We start from the raw sequence: 20,157 nt of genomic DNA on the forward strand, positions 1-20,157 counted from the left end.
AGCGGTCTGCGAGCCGCAGTCCAGTAGCCATTACTGGGGCTGATGCAATCATCATTACACCTCTGCTCTGGGTGCTGCTGACGTAACTGATATTAGACAGGAACAAAGAAGAAAAGAAAAGTGTGTGTATAGAAGTGTCTGTGGTGCCGAAACCTAGACGACCTGTTGCATTGTGGGAATAATTAGTTTGGGTTGTGACATAACACATTATGTCATTAGGACACATGCGCGGCCTAATGTGACGTAATGTACCTTTAACTGAAGTAGATGTGTTTTGATTGTGTCGATAATCACCCATAGGCCAAAGTGTATGTGAATGAGGCAGACAAATTCAAAATGAATACAATGAATCAGAAAGTGTTCTTAATAGTCCTTTCACCCTCACAAACCAAATAAGAGAAGAAGAAAAAATAAGAACGTTTAAAAACATTTACTTTGTACACCACTTCAATATGGCTACAAAAAAATAGGTTTTGTTTGCATGAAGTAGCTTGTATAATACTTTTTCTAATCTTGGTTTGTATTACACTACTGATCAGTACAAGCTGAGACTGCTTCACCAATGTCAACATTTGCGTCATCCATGCCTCCATCATCACTTCTCTAAGTTACTGAAACTATTTGACTTGTGCTATCACTCTAAGTAACTCTCAGGGCCCTAAACAGGTGCCACATCTACAGACTGTGTTACCTGTCATCTTAAAATAGGATTCCGGCATTTTACTTATTCGTTATAAAACTTATGATCCACCTCATGGCTCTGTTTCCATATTGTTTTAAATCATAGAGGCCAGAATACGGACTGTGAGCAAGGCTACTGTATTCATTATTCAGTCAACAATGAAAATAAACACTCAGACGACTGTGATGTCTTGTAAGATTTATATAACAGGCTGCTATAGGTAGAACGTAAAAGCACAATCATCTCTCGTTTCCTTCACTAAGCCTTTGTTATTCTACGTGTTCCTCTTTGTATTTCTCTTGTTTCTGTCGCTCTCTACTCATAAACACAAAGCCGAGGCGTCAACTCATTGTGCTGTAAAGCGTGAAAACAAAGGAACGGAGACGTGTCGAGCCATTGATTATCCGGTTTTGTAAAGACAAGCCGTTTGTCCTCAACTAAACCGACTCTCTGTACTTTTGCTTGTTGTGCGATGCACCTTATAAACAAAGGATTTCATGTTGTCATGGATGCCTGAGATGTCAGACTATGCCTATTTTTATTTTTTATTTTTTTCACGGATGGTAGAGTGCACTGCCCTGCCACGCTGTCGGTTGGTATTGATTTCATTATCTCCAGATTGCCTGTTTATGCAGATATGTAAATAGAAATGTCCGACAGTGCAGCTTGGTTTTGGAAATTGTCAATCTAAACAGGTGGTCGCTGCTTGAACAGTAGTACAAACTGTATTCTATTTGCATATCATTGCAATCACACCTTTTATTTCATGTATTATGATGCTTTTATTTTACTCCTTTATCACATGCAGGGTTCGTGCTATACATACGTTGTCTAGACATTGTTTAAATATCAATCAAGTTCATTTGGTGGCAGTGATGCAAAGTAGCTAAAACTGCATTCTCATTAAAAAAATGTACTTCAGTGGCTACATGCTTGAGTTACAAGTATTTTTTGTTCCCAAGTTATGCCACTTTGTACTTCAAATCCACTACATTTCAGAGGGAAATATTCAAATGTTTAATTCACTATACATTGTCTTATTCTTAGGCTCTGAAGCTGAAGACCATTGTAAGAGGTGATGCCCCGACCAGCCTTGTTACTACGGGACTGTGCAGAAAAGAGGTGAGAGCACCACTTTGAGACAGCCGTCATCTGCATCTCCAATCCATTTAATTTCATGTTTTACGGAACTCAAAAATGTGTAGCCCAACGGAGTATTCATCCAACAAACATTCTTGATAATTATCCTGTATGAATAACTTGAGTATAACACCGTTTCTCTCCTTTTATTTTTATCTCTGCCAAAGCAAGTGGATGTTAATTCCTATATCCGTGTGTGTGTGTGTGTGTGTGTGTGTGTGTGTGTTTGTATTTTGCATGTGTGCTGCAGCCATGGGAGTCCCAGTCGTTCTGCAGTACATTCCCTTACGAGATTGTGTGTGCTGACTCCTGGGGTCAGTCCCTGTTGCTGGCCACCGACGCAGCGGGGGTCATGCTGCTGGATGGTGAGGGTCATCCCTAATCCATACCTCCCCATGTCCTATCAAACTAAAGCCACTCATCCATAGCCATTCAATAACAGGCTCGGCACTACGGCCAAGCCTAACAGCTAATGTAATTCGTAACGCTAACGTAATGATGCTAATGATGTTGTCCACTGTTTCAGGCCCTGATCCGGCTGTGCCAAACGCTGGTGAGTGAACCATCTGTTTGTTGTGTGTGTGATTTTTTTGGAGTGGATGAGGCTGGCAGTGGTCTCTCCTGGGGAAAAAAAGGTGGAGTCAGGGATTCTTGAGTTCAGAATCATTTTTTTTTTGTCAAAATCAGAGAGTCTTCATGATGAACACACAGGCTAGGCTCTGTCAACTGGTATGGAAAGAAAGGGTATGTAAACAAAGGGGGCCCACCGTAGCTAGCAACATGCCTGTTTACAGAGCCCAGGCTGTGTATTAACACTGGATTTTTCTTCACATTCTCCGGAATTGCTGACTCCACTTTAAACAAAAGAAAGAAAAAATATGGATCAAATCCTTCAACTTTCAACCTCAGTTGTGGTGCATCTTTTTCAGAGTTTTTATGGCGACATGTGTGCTGTGTTTTCAGAGACGCAGGCCCTGCCCCCGGTGCACGTGTTTGACAAGACCATGGTGGTGAAGCAGATGCACGTTCTCGAGCCTCAGGACCTGCTCATCACCAGGGCTGACAAAGGTAGACCCCCACGGGAAGACCAGGATACTTGCTTCACACTCCCGCACATCTGACACAGCTTCCCCTAGAAAACACCTTCTGTCGTCCTCTCATTCATTCCCTTTTTGTAGCAGAACAGTATTTACAGTACATTATTCTTTCTCATTATTCCCATCCCTCCCTCTTATTTCACCTTGTGTCAACCCTCTCTCCGCGCCGCTGAGTGCATACTTACCCTTTCCACCTCCACTGGCCCCGGCGAACACATTGATCTCTGGCTGTGTTCTAAGGAAGCTGACCTATAGAGAACCGATCCCTGATTGTGTGCGTGTGTGTGTGTGTGTGTGTGTGTGTGTGTGTGTGTGTGTGTGTGTGTGTGTGTGTGTGTGTGTGTGTGTGTGTGTGCGTGTGTGTGTGTGTGTGTGTGTGTGTGCGCATGTGTGTGTGCGTGTGTGAGTGTGCGCATGTGTGTGTGTGTGTGTGTGTGTGCGTGTGTGTGTGTGTGCGTGTGTGTGTGCGTGTGTGTGTGTGTGCGTGTGTGTGTGTGTTATCATGCGTCCTTGGTTACGTGAGTGTGTGTGAGAGACAGCGTGTGTCTGTTTATGCTGCAGGGCTAGATTGACCGTAGAGTGGAGTGGGCTGTAAAAAAAAAAAAGGTCTGACAGACATGCAGACAAACATAGATGAAAAGAAACACACAGACCTACAGGCATAAAACCTCAAATAACATATATAGAAGAAGTCAATGTGTACAAACAAACAGATGTAAAACTCATCTGGTGTTGGATTCAACTAGCACAGCGTGTAATTAATTACCCTGCGGATGATTAGCTAACCCTAATATTGACAAACTGGGTTGACTGGGTTTTAATAGTGATTACGGATGGCAGGGCAAACATTTGTCACTAACCAGTCTGTGTGTGGGCTTTGATAAAGCTTCTGAGAGAGCATGAGTCGTAGAAAAAAAAGCTTTCTAGTAATCCTCCCGCTGTGCCATGACCATTGTCTGGCCGACAAATACATTTAACCTTCATGCAGAAACAGAAATGCCCTTTTTGTCTTTTTGTGTTTCTAGGGAAGGACGCTCGGCTCTATGTGTTCAGGCTGGGCGCGCTGAAGAAGGGCCTGGAAGAGAAGCAGCTTGTCAGGGGCAAGTGCGACTGCCGGGAGAATAAACTGGAGAAAACTAAAGGTAGGAATCTACAGCATATGGTATATGAATCCCCACCATGAACAAAAAAAACATGCATTGTCATCTGGATGAATTAGCTTTGATTCAGCTCAATTAAGAATGTAAAGCTAATAGTGCATAACTTCTGTCTCCCCCATGAGGATTTCTGAGTAATTACAACAACACTGAATGGCATGGATTTTATACCTTCAGCTGTACGTCCAGGTTTTGTCTTAGCAGCAGAATCAACAACTGAAACATTTATTGGGCGCTTCTTGGGATTTTCCTGAGCTCCTGCGCCAGTGACAGGGTTCATCACCAGTTTTTAAACGTTGCCATACTGAGAAATACAGAGAGTTTTGTGGAGCTGATCAACTTCATGTCAACTCAGTTGTCCATGGCGTGAATGTTTTTCTATTAAAAAGTTGCGAACTATAGCTTTAAAGGAAAGCTTCACAAAAGCAACTGTCGGGCCCACATGTTCATTCAAAACCTTCAAATGTGGCTTAGTTTCATCATTCCTCCTCTTAATGTAAAGATCCTTTCATGTTGCGCTTGCAGTCTTATTGATGGGAAACAAAATCCTCCTCATTGAAGTGTATCTGACGCTAACATGCGGCGTCAGCAGTCTGAGTTAGAAACATCGTCTAGTGAAACCAAAAGGAAACAATAAAGAGAAAACAGAAGGACATTTTGAGCTTTGATTCAAAATGTAAGGCTAACTGGAAAAAGGAGCAGATAAAGTTAAATAATGGCAGCTTTGGTAGAAAGATTACCTATACAGCTAGCCTTTTAAGTTTGACACTAAACACAATTAATTCTATTTGATATGATGGATTGATGTTGCTGACAGAAAGTTCAATCAGCCTAAAGCACGATACGGTGACTTTTTGACCCACTGCTGGTGTCATGCCAGCTGGATGCATTGATCCACGGGAATGGTGCCAGGGAACAACACCTACAGCGTAACACATGTCCCATCTACTGTTTGTCCAATCCCCACCCCCCCACCCCACCACACACACACACACACACACACACTCCTCACCCCTTTGTCCAGGCTGTCATCTGTACTCCATCAACACCCACCATGGCTCGGAGCTGAGGATAGTAGCAGCCATCAGGAACAAACTCCTCCTCATCACCAGGAAACATCCGCGCTTCGAAGGCGTCAACGCGGTCGCAATGGGAGCAGACTCACCGGTGGAGGAGTTTCAGTACATACGGGTACAACCAGCTCTTGAATAATTAACAAAAATAAATGAATGAATACAGATGATATAGTTTCAAATCCCTTTTTAACTCTAACCCCTTAAAACAAGATATCAGAGTTCTCAATGTTTTCTCCCTACACATATTTAAAAGACAGTAAGTTATTTGGCCCAATGATTTGACCCTCTTACCAACATGGTCAACAGCTGGAGCAATGAGGCAATGAAGGTGGCATTAAACATATATTAATTTCTCAAAATGTGTGATAAAAAATTGCAGTACTTTTGAGCCAGGATTATGTAGGTCAAATCTCCCAATATCCATGGCAAATAAACCTAGAAAAAAAAGACACCTTATAATGCCTCATGATTTCAGAATTTGCCTGAGAATATTGATATTTCTTTCAACGTTTTATTCAGCAGCAAAGTCATCCAGTGATAGTTATCTTACCATCCATGGGTACCCTGCAAAAAGGAACTGCTATTAGCTAATTCGGCAATCTTTTAATCAATTTCTTTCTTTTTTGATTACAGGCTGTAAATTGCATTACTCACTTAACCTATAGCATAGTCTCTATACAAACATATACATATAAAAAACCTTATTCACATTGTCCCCCAAAAGCATTATGGGAACAGTACTTTAAAGCATGAATATATCTATCCAATAGAAATAAGAAATCCAAAAGTAATAGTGTAATAAGGAATGAAAAATGGGGTTGAGGTGACTTTGAGAACCTCTGTCCTAAAATGACCAGGATATAACACTGACAGACAGATAGGTCTATTAAAGTAATTAAGCTTATTGAGGTCATGGTGTCCCCTTCCCGCTCCGCCCATCAGGAGATCTGTCTGTGTGACCCGCCGGTGGTGATGGCGCTAGTGGATGGGCCGACGGGGGAGAACGACAATATGATCTGCGTGGCCTACAAACACCAGTTTGACCTGATCAATGAGAGCACCGGAGACGCCTACAGACTACACCATGTAGAGGCCAACAGGGTGAGGCAGGCACACACACACACACACACACACAGACACTTATTGACATAATGCATCCCCAATCCATTACCCTAACCTTAGCCATCAACACTAAATTCCTAACCCCAACCTACACTGACCCTAACCAAAGTCATAATCATACTTGAACCTTAAAACCAAGTATTAACCTTCAAAAAGGTTAAACATTTCCTCAATCCGATGGTTAAAGGCTAAAACTGGTCCCCACAAAAGATACCTTTACGAGTACACACACACTCACAAATACATGGAAAAACCCTTTTCGTTTTTTTTCTTCTTTCTGCATTCACGTGATGTTTGCGGAAGTTCTGCAGAACTGAGACCTTCAGTTGTTCCATACAGTCTCTTTATTTACCTGCTGATTACCAGGCTTGGGCGAATCAACACGTTGTCGTTTTGTGGCCGCCAGCTGGTGAGCAGAAGGAGGAGAACTGAATAGGCTGCAGTGAAAGAGTAGGCTGGAGGACAAACAGCTGCTCTAATTTAACCATATTAGTCGGCGTTAACCGTTTCTCCTTTGAAAATTTGTAAATACGTAACACACTGTTGTAGAAATACATCTTTTATATTACCTGGGTTGGTAGTTACTCAGTACTAGAGGGTATGTGTGATGGCATTATTTGTTAAAAAAAAAGTCTCTCATCACTGTTATTGTTAAAAAGATTCCACTAAACTGCCTCGTCTCTGCCTGCAGGTAAACTTTGTAGCAGCCATCGATGTGTATGAAGACGGGGAGGCTGGTCTGCTGTTGTGCTTCAACTGTGAGTCCTCTTTTAACTCTGAAAGCTTCAGATGTTATTTTGATTCAGGTCTCTGCTGTCAGAGCTGAGCCTTAAAGCTCCCATATTATACACTTTTCGGTTCTATTATACACCATATTATATGGTCTTAGTGGTCCCTAATACGTTTTTCTTTAATTGTTTGCTGAAAAAAACTTTCAGATAATTTATTGTACTATGCTGATGTTCAGCTAATCTCACAATGGCCTATTTTTTAAAAAAGAGCTGCAGCTCCCCTCGTAAATAGACAATCTTTGAGCTCCCCCCGCCCCCTGTCCGGAAGCGAAGCCAGATACGCCTCGCCCTCTGTCTGTCAGGGCCGTGGACCAATAAGAAATAGGGGTGTGGGCTGCACAGTGGAAGCTTCTGGCTTTCCAGTTTGTGAGGTCAGAAAAGGGGAGAATTCTGACTGGAGTATATTGGGTGGGGGAGGGGTGGTGGTTTCAGAAAGGGGGAGAGTGAGAAAAGGAGAGTGTTATTTTTTTAAATACTTTGGCAGTCTCTAGGCACACCGTGGACCCATGGATATGTTAGAACACATTTAAAAAGTGCATTTAGCATAATATGGGACCTTTAACGGTTTTACTCTGCCAGTACTGCACCTTTCTGGAATAAAAATCACGCCACAGACCGCCTCAGAATATTAACAGTCAGGGATGAATTATGAAGATGCTGCCACCTACTTCATCACTGTGTCCACTTTTATGATGTCTTGGTAATAGGAAAAATGGCTCTCCAATTTATTTGACTTATACTAAAATCCTATCGTGGTCCTTCTTTCATAAACAAGTAAGTAAATCATTTCATTTGAGCGTTTTGAACCCCTGTCGTGTTGTGTCTTTTACAGATAGTTGTTACTACAAGAAGGTTTGTCCGTTTAATGGCTCCACGCCCATGATCCAATCCAACACCTCCGACTTCCACTTCAGCTGGAACCAGATGCCCAATGCTATTGGTAGGTTACCACGGCAACCATGCTTTGGATCCACCCAGGCCCGAGTTGCTGCTGGCCCCGGCCAGAGCTTCCCGTCGCCATGGAAACACCATGTGTAGCCATAAGCATCCAATTGGCCAATGTGATTATTTGTGTGTGTTTGTTATTTTTTTCTGTGTGTTTGTATTCGCACGCACACATAAATATGTAAGGTGATGAAACACACACAAAAAGCACACACACACAAAATTGACACTCAACCTGTAAACCGACTCTTTGGCTAACATACTGCTGCCCTACAATGTGTCCTACTTTAACACTCACACACATACACACACAAACACACACTTGTTTGAGGGTTTTACAGAATTGTATTTTACTTATCAACACTAGCTAGGTTTCCATCCAAATCTGGTGCAGATTTTAACTTCAACGAAATCAGCTAGAGAAAATTTTAATGAATGCACATTTCCACCAATGTGCAATTATTAGGAGTTGGTTGTGTTGAGATGAACTGCTAGTGGCAGCAGCCAGATGCCATTAAGGCAATATCACTGAAGAAAGGGGCTCCAAAAGATGACTTGATTAAAATAAATCTAGTAAGTCTTTAATAATGAAAAACAATACATGACTTTTTCCTTTTCTTTTTACGCCAACTTTTTCAACTTTTAACACATAAAACCTTTTTTGCATTATACTTTTCCTTTTTTTCTGGCATATCCACTCAGGTCTTTTTTTTATGTGCAAATGTAAAAATGGCATAAAATCATTTGGATAGAATCCCCCTCACTTTGTGCTGCAATTTGCTCTCACCTCTCACCCATATCACATCAAACATATGGGAGGACAGAGGAGGCGCCTAGAGCCTCTAGAATTGATGCTCAACCTGATTCCCATTTTTACAGCATATATTATCGTCTAATGATCGCATTTTTTTTTTAATGCCGTTCTGGCTGAAACTATTAACTGTATTGCATTGCGTCGCATTGTGGGATTTAGGGATATTTTTTTATTTGAGTCAATTCAAAAAGTTTTGTAATTTTTAGTTTCTAAATAGTCAAATAGTTATATTTTGGTGGACGGCATTTTCCCTGGTGAATCCTGTTGATCATGTGTTGTCTTTTCAGTTTGTGCGTTTCCCTACATCCTGGCCTTCACAACAGACTCCATCGAGATCAGACTGGTCGTCAATGGCAACCTAGTGTACACAGCAGTGGTCCCGGAGCTGCAGTTGGCTGCTTCACGGGTCAGTATGATCAACAGCTAACACAATATCAGATCAGGTTTAAGAAAATCACCTTCAACACACTTGGTTTCACCATAGCAAGATCTCTTGTAGCTTGTTGAGTGTTTTTAATTTTTTTGTCTTTTTACGCTCCACTTTTTTCTTGCCTTTCTTTCTCTTTTATTTATGTTTTACCTAATACTGTATTTTCTTGGCATTGTTCCAGTGGTTCCAGTGACTTTGTATTGATCTAATTTCCTCTCTATATGTCCTCCTTGTTTTTCATACCCACAGTCGGATATCTACTTTGTCTCCTCTGCTCCGGTGAGCTCAGCCTCCAACTGTAGTTCTAGAGACACCAGTTCCCAGAGTTCCCCACAGACGCCCACCGGCTACGAGATGCCCGTGTTTCCCTCACCGCTCGGCGATGGTAAGCACCCACACACACAGCATAAGGCACCCCAGGATGTTGATATTAGTGCGTCGCTATTAAATGTTTCCATATGTCAATGTTGCCTGCAGACCTGTTTGACTTTGGATGTGTGTGTGCGTGTGCGTGCGCGTGTGTGTGTGTGTGCGTGTGTGTGTGTGTGCGCGCGTGTGTGTGTGCTTAGCCTGGAGCTCCAGAGGCATTTACATAAACTAGTCTCAACGGAATGATTCATTGAAGCTCTTTCTTTGAGTTCTTTCTCTCTCTCTCAGTTGGATCGTTTTCTAGGGCAAGATATTTAATTGCATTCATCTCTCCCATCATTATTACCTCATTCATTCTCATTTTATAACAGTGACTTGATTTAGCCTTATGACAAATGTGAATATATCCTCATTTTTGGAGTTACTAAAAGTGACTGGGAAAGATCCAACATTTCAGAAAGTTGTATCTACTATACTTATATAACTGCAATGATAGTTTTAAATATATTAACTACAAATCTTGTTAACCTAAGTTTATAGCATGAATATAGATGTCAAATTAATCTCTAGCCATTTGCTTCCAATTATTTAAGTGCAACATGAAAATCATCTTGCAGCTTCAAACCCACAAAATCTTTGTTTCAAATCTCGAGGACTTATAGGTATATTTCTTATTATTATATTTTTTCTTTATATCATCTCATCTCATCTCATGTTAAAACTTCCAACAGGAACCTTTGTGTTGTTCATGTCAGCAATCCAGTCAAAAGAACCAAGAACTAAGAATGTGAATCTATATATGCTCTGTCTGCGAAACTCAGGCCAAACCTTTAAAAATTAAATGTCCGTTGTCCGACAAAAAAGTTGTTTAAAAAAATGATATAATTTATATTCTGTTAATTTCCTGAAACAGCTGGGGACTGCAGTTTTTAATTCAAACAGGTGTGTATTTGTGGAAGTTGAGGCGTAGATATTTAGTACTTTAGTGAGAATTTACAGCAGAAGGATGAGTAAGCGGGATTGACAAAAAATAACCAACAGCAGCTGTGTTGCAGGTAATGAAGTAATGTGTCAGCTAAAGCAACAGGTTGGTTCACTGGATGTGTTACTGATAGATTTTGGACAACAGTTGATTATCTACATCAGGCTTTGATCTGACAGACAATACTTTGTTCGTAAAAATATTGTATATCTCTAGACCAATCATTTAGAATATTGCTGTTGAGCAATCAACTCTCAGATTTTGGAGCGTCCTTGAACACACCCGTTTTTCAAAACAGTCATCCATAATACTTTAATGTAATGAAATCATGTCTTTGACAAAAATCCAGGCAACAAAATGTCTACTGTGATGTATTACGTGTCTCTTGCAAATTGAATTACTTGCAGTAGTTAAATGAATGGAGACGTAGGTTTGCGACATAGGTAAGACATTCAATCTAAAAATTCTTGTCAGTTATGTAAATGTATTGATCGTTTAATGGCTAAAACTTTCAAAAAGCATCGTTATGATCATTTAAATTCTTACAAAACCACAAATTACAGAAAGGGGAATAGACTAATCGCTTCCTACATACCCCCCATCACCACCAGCAGCACCACCATTCAAAGGACACCAAGTGTCCTCAGAGGCAGAGAATGCTTTTAAGGATGATTGAGGATCAATACGAGCCCTTCCCTCCCACAGGCTTTCACTGCCCATCTTTCATTGTGGACCTGACCATTTGTACTGTCCCGCCTCCCCCCTACACAGCTGACCTCTTCCAGATTGCTGCAACTGTCTGAAAATGGGGCACATTTGTCATGCACAGCTGTTGTTAGAGACGTACAGGATCGCCATTCAAAGCGAGACAACCAACTGATGGATCACGGCAATGTCTAACTTCCTGGTGGTTCATTTGACTATAGTTATAGCTCCACACACAGTCACCCACTGACGCATCCATGTTATTCTGATGGCTGCAGTAAAGGACAAGGGCTTGAGCAAAAATTAATAAAATGTAACAAAAAATGGTTGTTTGGCTAAACCGCTGTGCCATCAAGGTGGACTTTCTCTGTTGTCCTGATGGGTATTTACAGGTGACATTAAGGCTAACTGGGTAGGAAGGTATGGCTTACGCTGCCGCAATTAGCCGGGGATGGGCTTTATGCTTTTAGGCTGGTTCGGGTAATCATTTCTCTCAAAGGGATTCACATTTCTTGTCTGTTTTAGCTTGTTATGCATATGATTCTGCGTTGCGGGGGAATGGTACGCCTAACAGAGCACCTACTGTGTGTGTTTATGTGAGTGTGTGTGGGTTGTGTGGGTGTGTGTTTAAATACTGTATATATTTACAGTGTGTGCGATCCGTTTTGTGTAACCCTCTTCTTCATCCCTGGTTCAGATTCTATACGGATCCCCTATGGTACCAAGCTTTCCCTGTACATGTCTAAGGATGCCGAAGGTACTGCAGGATTCTCCCACAACTCGTCCTCAGTTCATTTGAAAAAATAAATAAAATAAAAAATAAATGCTCATAATGCTGCTGCCCCACTAACATGCACATGCTCCCAGAGTGTATCACCCTGTCTGCTCCCACAGCGGCATGTTGACTTGAACGTTGGTTGAATGTTAAGTGAACATTATGTCTTCCCCATCCCCCCTTTCTTGTCTTAACTAATTAAAGCATAAGTGCAAAGGAGAGAGTTAGAGAGAGAGAGAGAGAGAGAGAGAGAAAGAGAGAGAGAGAGAGAGTGAGTGAGTAGGGGAACAGGTTGAAAGAGGGTCAATTAAAAAAGTATAGATATCGTCAATCAAGGTGGAAGGTTTTAATATTACAGGACAGGTGGGGGGGGAGGGGGTGGAAGGAGTAGATGCAGAAAAGGTATGTGTGACTGCAAGAGAAAAAGAAAAAAGGGAGGGGTTGTGTATACGAGTGTATGAGGTTGAAGAGAGAGATGGAGAGGGGGAGAAAAAAAGGGAAAGAGGGAAGGAGAAGACACGTCTGCCGCAGCATGATTTACAGATTGCACTGCCGCCATGGAGACTTTTGTCAGCCCCTCTTCTTCGATCCAAAGTGGTAGTCCAAACAAGCGCTTTCCTCCACAACCACAATCTGTGAGGGTGAAGGTGGTAGTGGTAGTGGAGGGAGGGGGGATTATGGAGGGAGGAAGCTGAAGAAAGATGGGTAGGGGAGGGGGAAGAGTGGGAAAAGGTGGAAGGGGCGCTGACAAAAAATCCCATTCTCTTAACCGCCTGTGCGCCTGCCGTATCTGCTCCTCGGGGAGGGGGTTTTCATCTGATGTAATCGCATCAGTAATGTGAACAAGATGCTGTTACTGATGTGGATGTGAGCTGCCTGCCACTGCCTATACTTCCATCCACTTGGTTTTAAAACACAGTTCTCTGCTCCTGGAGATTTTTCAACTTCAAATAGTGCTGAAAAAATATCCGTAATACTAATATTTTAATTCATTTTGCCGGTGTGATGGAGTGTGACCCTTTCCCCCTGGTCCAGAAACGCATGTGGAATATATTGATCTCGGTGACTATATATTCTAAAGTAACTGCATGCCCTAGCCTTTTTCCTGCATTTTGGTTTATTGCCATTTATTTTGCTGTATGACATCGCACAGGTACAGGAGAGAGGATCTCTTAACAACACTAACACAGTGTTCCTGTCAGACTATCCCTACCTATCAGCCGTGACCCTCTTATTTTTCTCCTCGGCTCTTTTACTCACCTCTCACCCGCTGACATTTTCAGATGAGCCGGTCCTCTTTTTGTGTGTGCACAAGCCGTAGCTTCCGCATTAAATCAGTCCCCATCCATGTCACTACCAGCCTGCCTTTAGTAGTGGGGCAGAGTGTGGATGCTTAAACTGCAATACTGCCCCCCGATGGCACAGTAGGAGTACTGTAGGTTGGCACACGGCAGCTCTGCGAGCAGATTGGGCCATTTTATAAGACAAAAAAACTTTAATGTGTCCCAAACAGACCTAAAAGCACTTACAGTGTCTACTGAATAATAGATGGCCTGCTATAAATGGCTACAAGTGGACAGTTACTTTACATCACCTCTCTGTAGTATGGATGATTAATTTTAGGATCACACCCTGTTTCAGTAAATAGGACTATTAATCATTTATGAGTGTCTTCATTTGAATACGGAGGTTAGCCTCTGTTGTAAGAGCGTGTCAACTGTCTTATGAATTAGAATATGAGATTGTTTGAGATAGAGATTTGCATAGTCACGAAAAAAAATAAGTTTTGCATATTGTAGTATTAAATAGTAATTTACCATTTTTAGATTTATTTCTAACACTTTAAGCTGCAATTATTCGACCTAAATTGTGTTTTGAAAAATGCTTAAGATCCATATCAATAAGCACTTTAGCTCCCTTCTTTTTTTTTAACATCTGAAAGGAAATGATGTTGCAGTCTGCATCTGTTTGGAATACTTTCTCTATTGATGCATTCAAAGGCTCCTTTTGAATAGCCTCCATGAAATGATTTTTTTCGTATAATAGTGAAATCAGAAAAATGTAAGAGGGTCCCTGGATGCACCATAGGAATAGTCTGACATTTTGGAAAATATTCGCATTCACGTTCTTGACAGGGATTACATGAGAAGATTGATATTGTTCACTTGGTAGCTTAGCGTAACATAAAGAAGTAAGGTGAAAACCATAGTTTGTGCCACACATGTAAGCTATGAAAAAGTCACAGAGTTAAACAACTGTTTCCATGAAAGATAAACCCCTAATGATGTTTGACCCAGAAGGTAGTTTAACAATACATGTGATTAAAAAAAACATTCTATCCTCTGCATAGTAAAAAAAAGAAGAAAAAAAGCTAGCTGGTACTGTCGTTATGCTAAACTTAGCTAACCAGGCCTTATCTTCATTTTTGTTAACTTTATTTATATATCCTTCTACATATATTTAGTTATCCTATTTGTTCAAATGTAAATTATTTCTATATTAAATGAAATAGTCACTTCTACCAATGGTATTAATGTAAAAGAGTAATGTAATTTTGACAATAAATAAAATACAGTGACGATGACAAAATGTTCAGCGGCTGCTTGGACCAGAAAGATTGATAAGATTTGTCGTACATATTCTTTTTTATAGCTAATGAGTCAAAACCAGTTTCATACATTTCTCATTAACTGCCACACATTGCTCTCATGATGACATTTCCTCTTGTCACCTATGGCCTTCCGTCTGTCTGACTTTACCTTGCTGTTCTTTCCATCATACCTTCCATTTCTTTTCTCCCCAGGTGAAGCGACAGGTAAGCACATGTTCAAGATCCCGCTGTGTAACTTGGTGGGCCGCAGCATTGAAAGACCCCTCAAGTCGCCTCTGGTCAACAAGGTGCTGACGACGCCGGCCCCCACCATGGTGCCATCGAGTCCCCTCATCTCCGCCACACACTCGCTTTCCCTGTCCCGCATGGAGATCAAAGAGATAGCCAGCCGCACGAGGAACCAGCTGCTCGGTAAAACATTTATTTTTTTAATTAAAAAAACCTATGTAGTAGCTCATGCATTAAAAAAACTATCTAAAAAAACCTTTGTAGTAGTCACAAAAAAAAATGCATTTAAAATGTATGTAGTAAATGTGGTAGTTACTATGAAAGTATAGTAGGTAACGCATAACTATGTAGTAGTTACTAAAATATATATATATATTTATGTAACAGGTAATGCATAGCTATGTAGTTGTTACTAAAAAAAATTTAGGAGCCAGAATCATAGACCAATCGAAATCGAAAATGTGCATGCATATACAGAAGTCAATAACGGATAAAAGAACGGCTTGGACAATTTTCTTCCTGGCACCAAAAGAATAACAGCATTTATTTCTATACAATAAACCTAGTTTCATCATTAGTTTTTTTGTAAGACACTTAATGTGATGTTTGAAAGAGAGATTTACTTCTAGGAAAAAGCCCAGGTATTTTGCGACTCTCAATCACTTTATTATTTAGAGTAACAATCTGGTAGTCATCATATCAGTTGTTTTCTTACTTCTTGAAAAGCAGATCATTTTGGTTTTGTCAATATTTAGTACAAGTGTTAATCCATGAAGGTCCTAAATTGCACTTGCTAAGGATGAAGCAGAAATATACATTGTGGTGTCATCCGCATAAAAATTTAATTTTGTCTTCGTAACATTGCAACACAAATTGTTAATACAAACTGTGAATAAAATGTGACCCAAAACATATAATGTTTTAATTCTCTGTGTTAGTAGGTGATTGTGACATTTGGGCAGAGCCAGGCTAGCTGTTTTTATCTGCTTCCGGACTTTATGCTAAGCTAAAATAACCCATTGCTAGCTGCAGCCGTATACTGCAGAGAGAGAAATGAAAGCAATGCGTATATCTCCCAAAAATGTTAAACTATTCCTTTGAACCCATGTACATTGTCTGTTTCCTCTTACCAATGAAGGCTTGACAGAGGAACCGGGTGGGAAGCCGGACAGTGGGACGGTCAAACAGAGGAAGATGAGCAAGAAGAACACGGAGGAAGAGCCCAAAGCGCGAGCCCTGACGTCTACAAACAGTGACAGGTGACGCATTCAAACAGCAGGCCAGGCGACATTGTACGTTTTAACATCTGCATGGTGTGGTATACATATGAGCTGGAATCACATGTCTCTGTGCACAAACAGGTTAGCCTCAGACTCTGTGGAATCGGACTTGGACATCCAGCTGCAGTGTTCGTCGGGTTCAGAGGCGGAGCCAGAGAAGGCAGTGCTGCGAGAGGAGAGCCCGCCCCTCGCCAGCGCCTTCGCTCTCTCCACATCCTTCGAGGAAGACGTCCTGGACCTAAAGTGAAGACAATCCCATCATGCACTTCTTCTCCTGTACCATCCAATCCCTGTACTGTCAGAATTAGTTTATCGTTTGTGTTGGTTTGCTATTGATTTGATTCAATTTAAAAAAATATATATATATTTTTTGTTCTGTATCTTGGGTCTCCCCATTCGTCGGACATGATGGGTGCATTGGGAGTAAGAGGATGTCTATGTGTGCGTGTTTGTTCTCGCGAGCAGTCCTTCAGCTACCGTGTGTTGGGTGTTTGTGTTTCCCCCCTGCAGCGAATAACCCAAAGAGGCGAAGAGGTTGAGTAAGAGGCCGTGGTTTATTCATTAAGTACAGCAAACCGCCTTGAGCTAACGTTTATGGTTTCACTCCCCCAAAACACCAACTGAATGTAAATCTGCGCACCGAGGCACGACAGAAACTTTCGTTCACAACGCCCTCTGAAGTCACTCAAGCTTAATATGTGTTGTACATTATGTGATTATTTCCACTTTCAAATGTTGTATTATATGCATTATGTAAGTGTACATCTGTTTATACATGAAAATGCATACACGGTGACAGGTGTGTTTGCCTGTCATGCATGTGGTGCATATTTATAGATATATTATAAAAATCAATTTTATTCCCATATTTAGTCAAAAGTATGATGTTTTATGCTCTCTGCACATATTAGTCCTCCTTATTCCTCTCCTTATTCACAGTATATAGGTAGACAGGGCTGGAGGCAAAGTCTCCCACAAGTGCCATTTCCCAGCTTCCGCCACTGAACAAACACCTCTTAACAGCCACCGTATCCCTGGTGTCTGACAGTAGCAGCCGTGATTGTAGTCCATGTTTGATTACCATGGTGACCCACACAACTCCATTCAGTTTGGATACATTCACTTACTTGAGGTACTCTCTTCAAAGCCACTCAACATTTTACCCCATAAGAATGAGCTGACCTTAAATCTGCATGACCTTTGCTAAAATCATGTTCTGCTCTTTAAATCAGTTTCTTTGGCAATCATGAGTTCTGGGACATCATACCAAACATAGCAGTAGAAAGCAAACCACAAAAAAGACTGGGAATTTTAGAATAAATAGTTTGATAGTAAAGCATTGGAATTATATACAAGAAACCTGTCCTAAACTTAAATGATAAAAATGGAGGTAAAATCATCTTTAGCACTAATGACACCAAACTAAAATTAAGTGTGAAATATTGTAATTTTGAACACAAAGTAACCAATTTTATATTCATACAGGAAACACCAAATCTATTTTTAACTTTTAGAAAAAAAGGTTACCCAACTAAAAACAACACTAATACTCAGCTAAAAAACTACAATAACCATCCATACCATAAAAAATGTAATTAAATTTAGAAGCATAAATAAAGGGAAACAATATCAAATAAATCCACAAGAAACCAACTAGCCCTGCTGGTTTAAGTTCCAGATGTCCAGTAAAATACTTGATATACATGCAGCTAAAACACCTGGTGCAAGGGTTGCAGCAATGAATTATGGGCCAATTCACGGGACACCGGTGACACTCCAATTTTCTTTTATTCTCATACCACCATGTATCCATTGAATAAAAGCCATACACATCTAGAAAGCCAACACACTGCACAAAACTAAAATTTACTGAACTATAATCCAACACGTCCTAAACTGAATTTACAGGTTTTTGGTCCGACCCTGACAGCAGGTTTTTTTTCATTTGTTTTGAACAAAATTTGTTTAGGAAGGACAACTTTAAGTCTGGATATCAAACATTTTATTCCTGCATTTGTCAGTTTTCTCATACTTCCTGACTTTTTTTTATTACTTTGTCAATTTGAACACAATCATGTTTCAATCTCAAATAGAGTGTGCACGCAACAGGATACATCAGTGATTAAGTATCCCACTTCCGTAAAGTTTGAGGAAGTAAAAGAGACAGATTTAGAAAAGAGGATGAGCTATTGTGACTGTTGGAATAGGTTGAACTTTAAATCAAACCCAAGCTTATTGTTCAACATAATTAAACCCAACATCTCTCTAAATTACTTTTTAGTGTAAATCTTTCATACTTTTCTGAAATATTTAACTTTTTTCAGGACTTTTTCCCCCATTAAAACAAATTGATATTGTTAAGATGTATAACACAACGTAGAAAAAAGTTGTCATACTTAAACCAATGTAACTATCTTAAGAAAACAGACACATTTCGGGCTATGAACCTTAAAGTGACAGCAGTCACTCCAATCTTAAAGGTGTAATAAGCCATACCAGAGATAGCTTGTTGATATTTGAACTGACCACCAAAACAAACACAGCCCTCCCTTCCTGCTCCTTCAGAAGCTCCGCCCTCAGATGCGACTCACCTTGGCAACAGCAGGCGTCAGTAACTACCTGTAGCTGATTGGTTGGAGAGGTGCTGCCGGGCTTGCTCCGACTCCCTTTGTTTAGAAAGCCATCTGTGGAGCTTGAGTTGTGTATAAACTAAAGGCTTTTTTTCAGTGCACACACGGTATGGATAGGTAGTGGACGGTAGATATTCGCTGATTTTGGTTCACCAAGCTCAACATATTATGATTCATAATTCTTATATCTTCCCATCCCTAATTAAGACTTCAACAACTTTCATTGCTTCCACTATATTTTACACACTCCTTTCCTTACTATTCAAACTCTTCTTACTCCTTAATATAAAGCTATTCCAGCATTGCAATCTATCTCCCAGCTACACACATAAAACAAAACAGCTCAGTGTCAGCATTTCAACAGCCAGCAATCCAATCACTGCATCTCCAGAAAATTACATTATCTCGAAAAAAAGTGTTTTTCCTTTGTATTGACTGAGCACAGAGGAAGTTAAGTCAGTCCCATGGGTCAGTGGAGACGCTGAAACAGGGAAAATATTGTGAGAAATGAACACTAGACTAGTCAGTAAAAACCAAAAGGAGAAAGCTTTGCTTCCGACTATATGTATAGGTATAAGAGCGCCTCTATGTGGTGGTTGCCCAACACAGCAGCCTTCAGATCTTTGCATGAGCTGCCGCCCCCTTTATTCTGTTCTCCTCCTGCCTGTCTCTGTGAAGCCCTCCTACACTATTACAACACAGAAAAACTAAAAAGGGAAGAAGGAGATGGGGAAGATTTTTACAAAGGTACTCTACTTTAGTGTTTATTACTCTGAATGAGTGCGAGTGACCTGGCAATTACAGTTTGTAAACACTGCTTCTCCCAACAGATTTTGTTCCTATTTCTCTGTCGAGTATACCCTCTGTTTCCTACCTCCCCTTGGCATTTTCACAATTTTTTTTGTATTTGAATCTATATTTACTGTTTAGACTGTTGCTGAACCTCTCTGTGATATCAAAACTATAGAAAAATTCACAAAAAAAACACCAAGTGTCTTAAAAATATTGTATCGCCATCGTTTTTAATGCCAAGTACTACTTGTAAATGTTTGTGTATCAAATGTGGCCTCAAATGAAACTGAACTATATTATTATTATTATTATTATTATTATTATTATTATTATTATTATTATTATTATTATTAGGGGGCCAAGCCCGAGCAGGAGCTGGGACCGCGTTTTGCACAGCAACGCGGTTCCCAAGCCCTGCGGGGCAGGGAACCCTATTGTTTTAGTGGCGATTGTTATTCTTATTATTTGTCGCCGCTAGAACTGCGTCCACAGCCCAAACCGTAAAGGGTGCAGACATGCCAATTGCATGAC

The 20,157-nt window shown here is 40.6% G+C and overlaps 1 protein-coding gene across 2 annotated transcripts in view; it reads left to right on the top strand.

The window, feature by feature from the left end:
* garnl3 (GTPase activating Rap/RanGAP domain like 3) overlaps window positions 1-20,132 on the top strand; it is a 68,692-nt gene extending 48,560 nt beyond the window's left edge. Inside the window, exons 17-31 of one of the 2 annotated variants that reach the window (XM_080046338.1) lie at window positions 1,730-1,804; window positions 2,073-2,187; window positions 2,349-2,375; window positions 2,786-2,890; window positions 3,945-4,061; window positions 5,101-5,267; window positions 6,095-6,253; window positions 6,966-7,032; window positions 7,898-8,005; window positions 9,112-9,230; window positions 9,504-9,639; window positions 12,008-12,067; window positions 14,889-15,107; window positions 16,063-16,183; window positions 16,286-20,132. In XM_080046338.1, the coding sequence (XP_079902464.1) occupies window positions 1,730-1,804; window positions 2,073-2,187; window positions 2,349-2,375; window positions 2,786-2,890; window positions 3,945-4,061; window positions 5,101-5,267; window positions 6,095-6,253; window positions 6,966-7,032; window positions 7,898-8,005; window positions 9,112-9,230; window positions 9,504-9,639; window positions 12,008-12,067; window positions 14,889-15,107; window positions 16,063-16,183; window positions 16,286-16,451 (1,761 nt within the window). In that variant the 3' untranslated portion in view covers window positions 16,452-20,132. The remainder of the gene's footprint in view (window positions 1-1,729; window positions 1,805-2,072; window positions 2,188-2,348; window positions 2,376-2,785; window positions 2,891-3,944; window positions 4,062-5,100; window positions 5,268-6,094; window positions 6,254-6,965; window positions 7,033-7,897; window positions 8,006-9,111; window positions 9,231-9,503; window positions 9,640-12,007; window positions 12,068-14,888; window positions 15,108-16,062; window positions 16,184-16,285) is intronic. The other variant, XM_080046339.1, reaches the window with a different exon arrangement.
* The last annotated feature ends 25 nt before the right edge of the window (window positions 20,133-20,157 follow it).

This window comes from Ammodytes marinus (assembly GCF_949987685.1).
Source record: "Ammodytes marinus genome assembly, chromosome: 18".
NCBI classification, from domain to species: domain Eukaryota; kingdom Metazoa; phylum Chordata; class Actinopteri; order Uranoscopiformes; family Ammodytidae; genus Ammodytes; species Ammodytes marinus.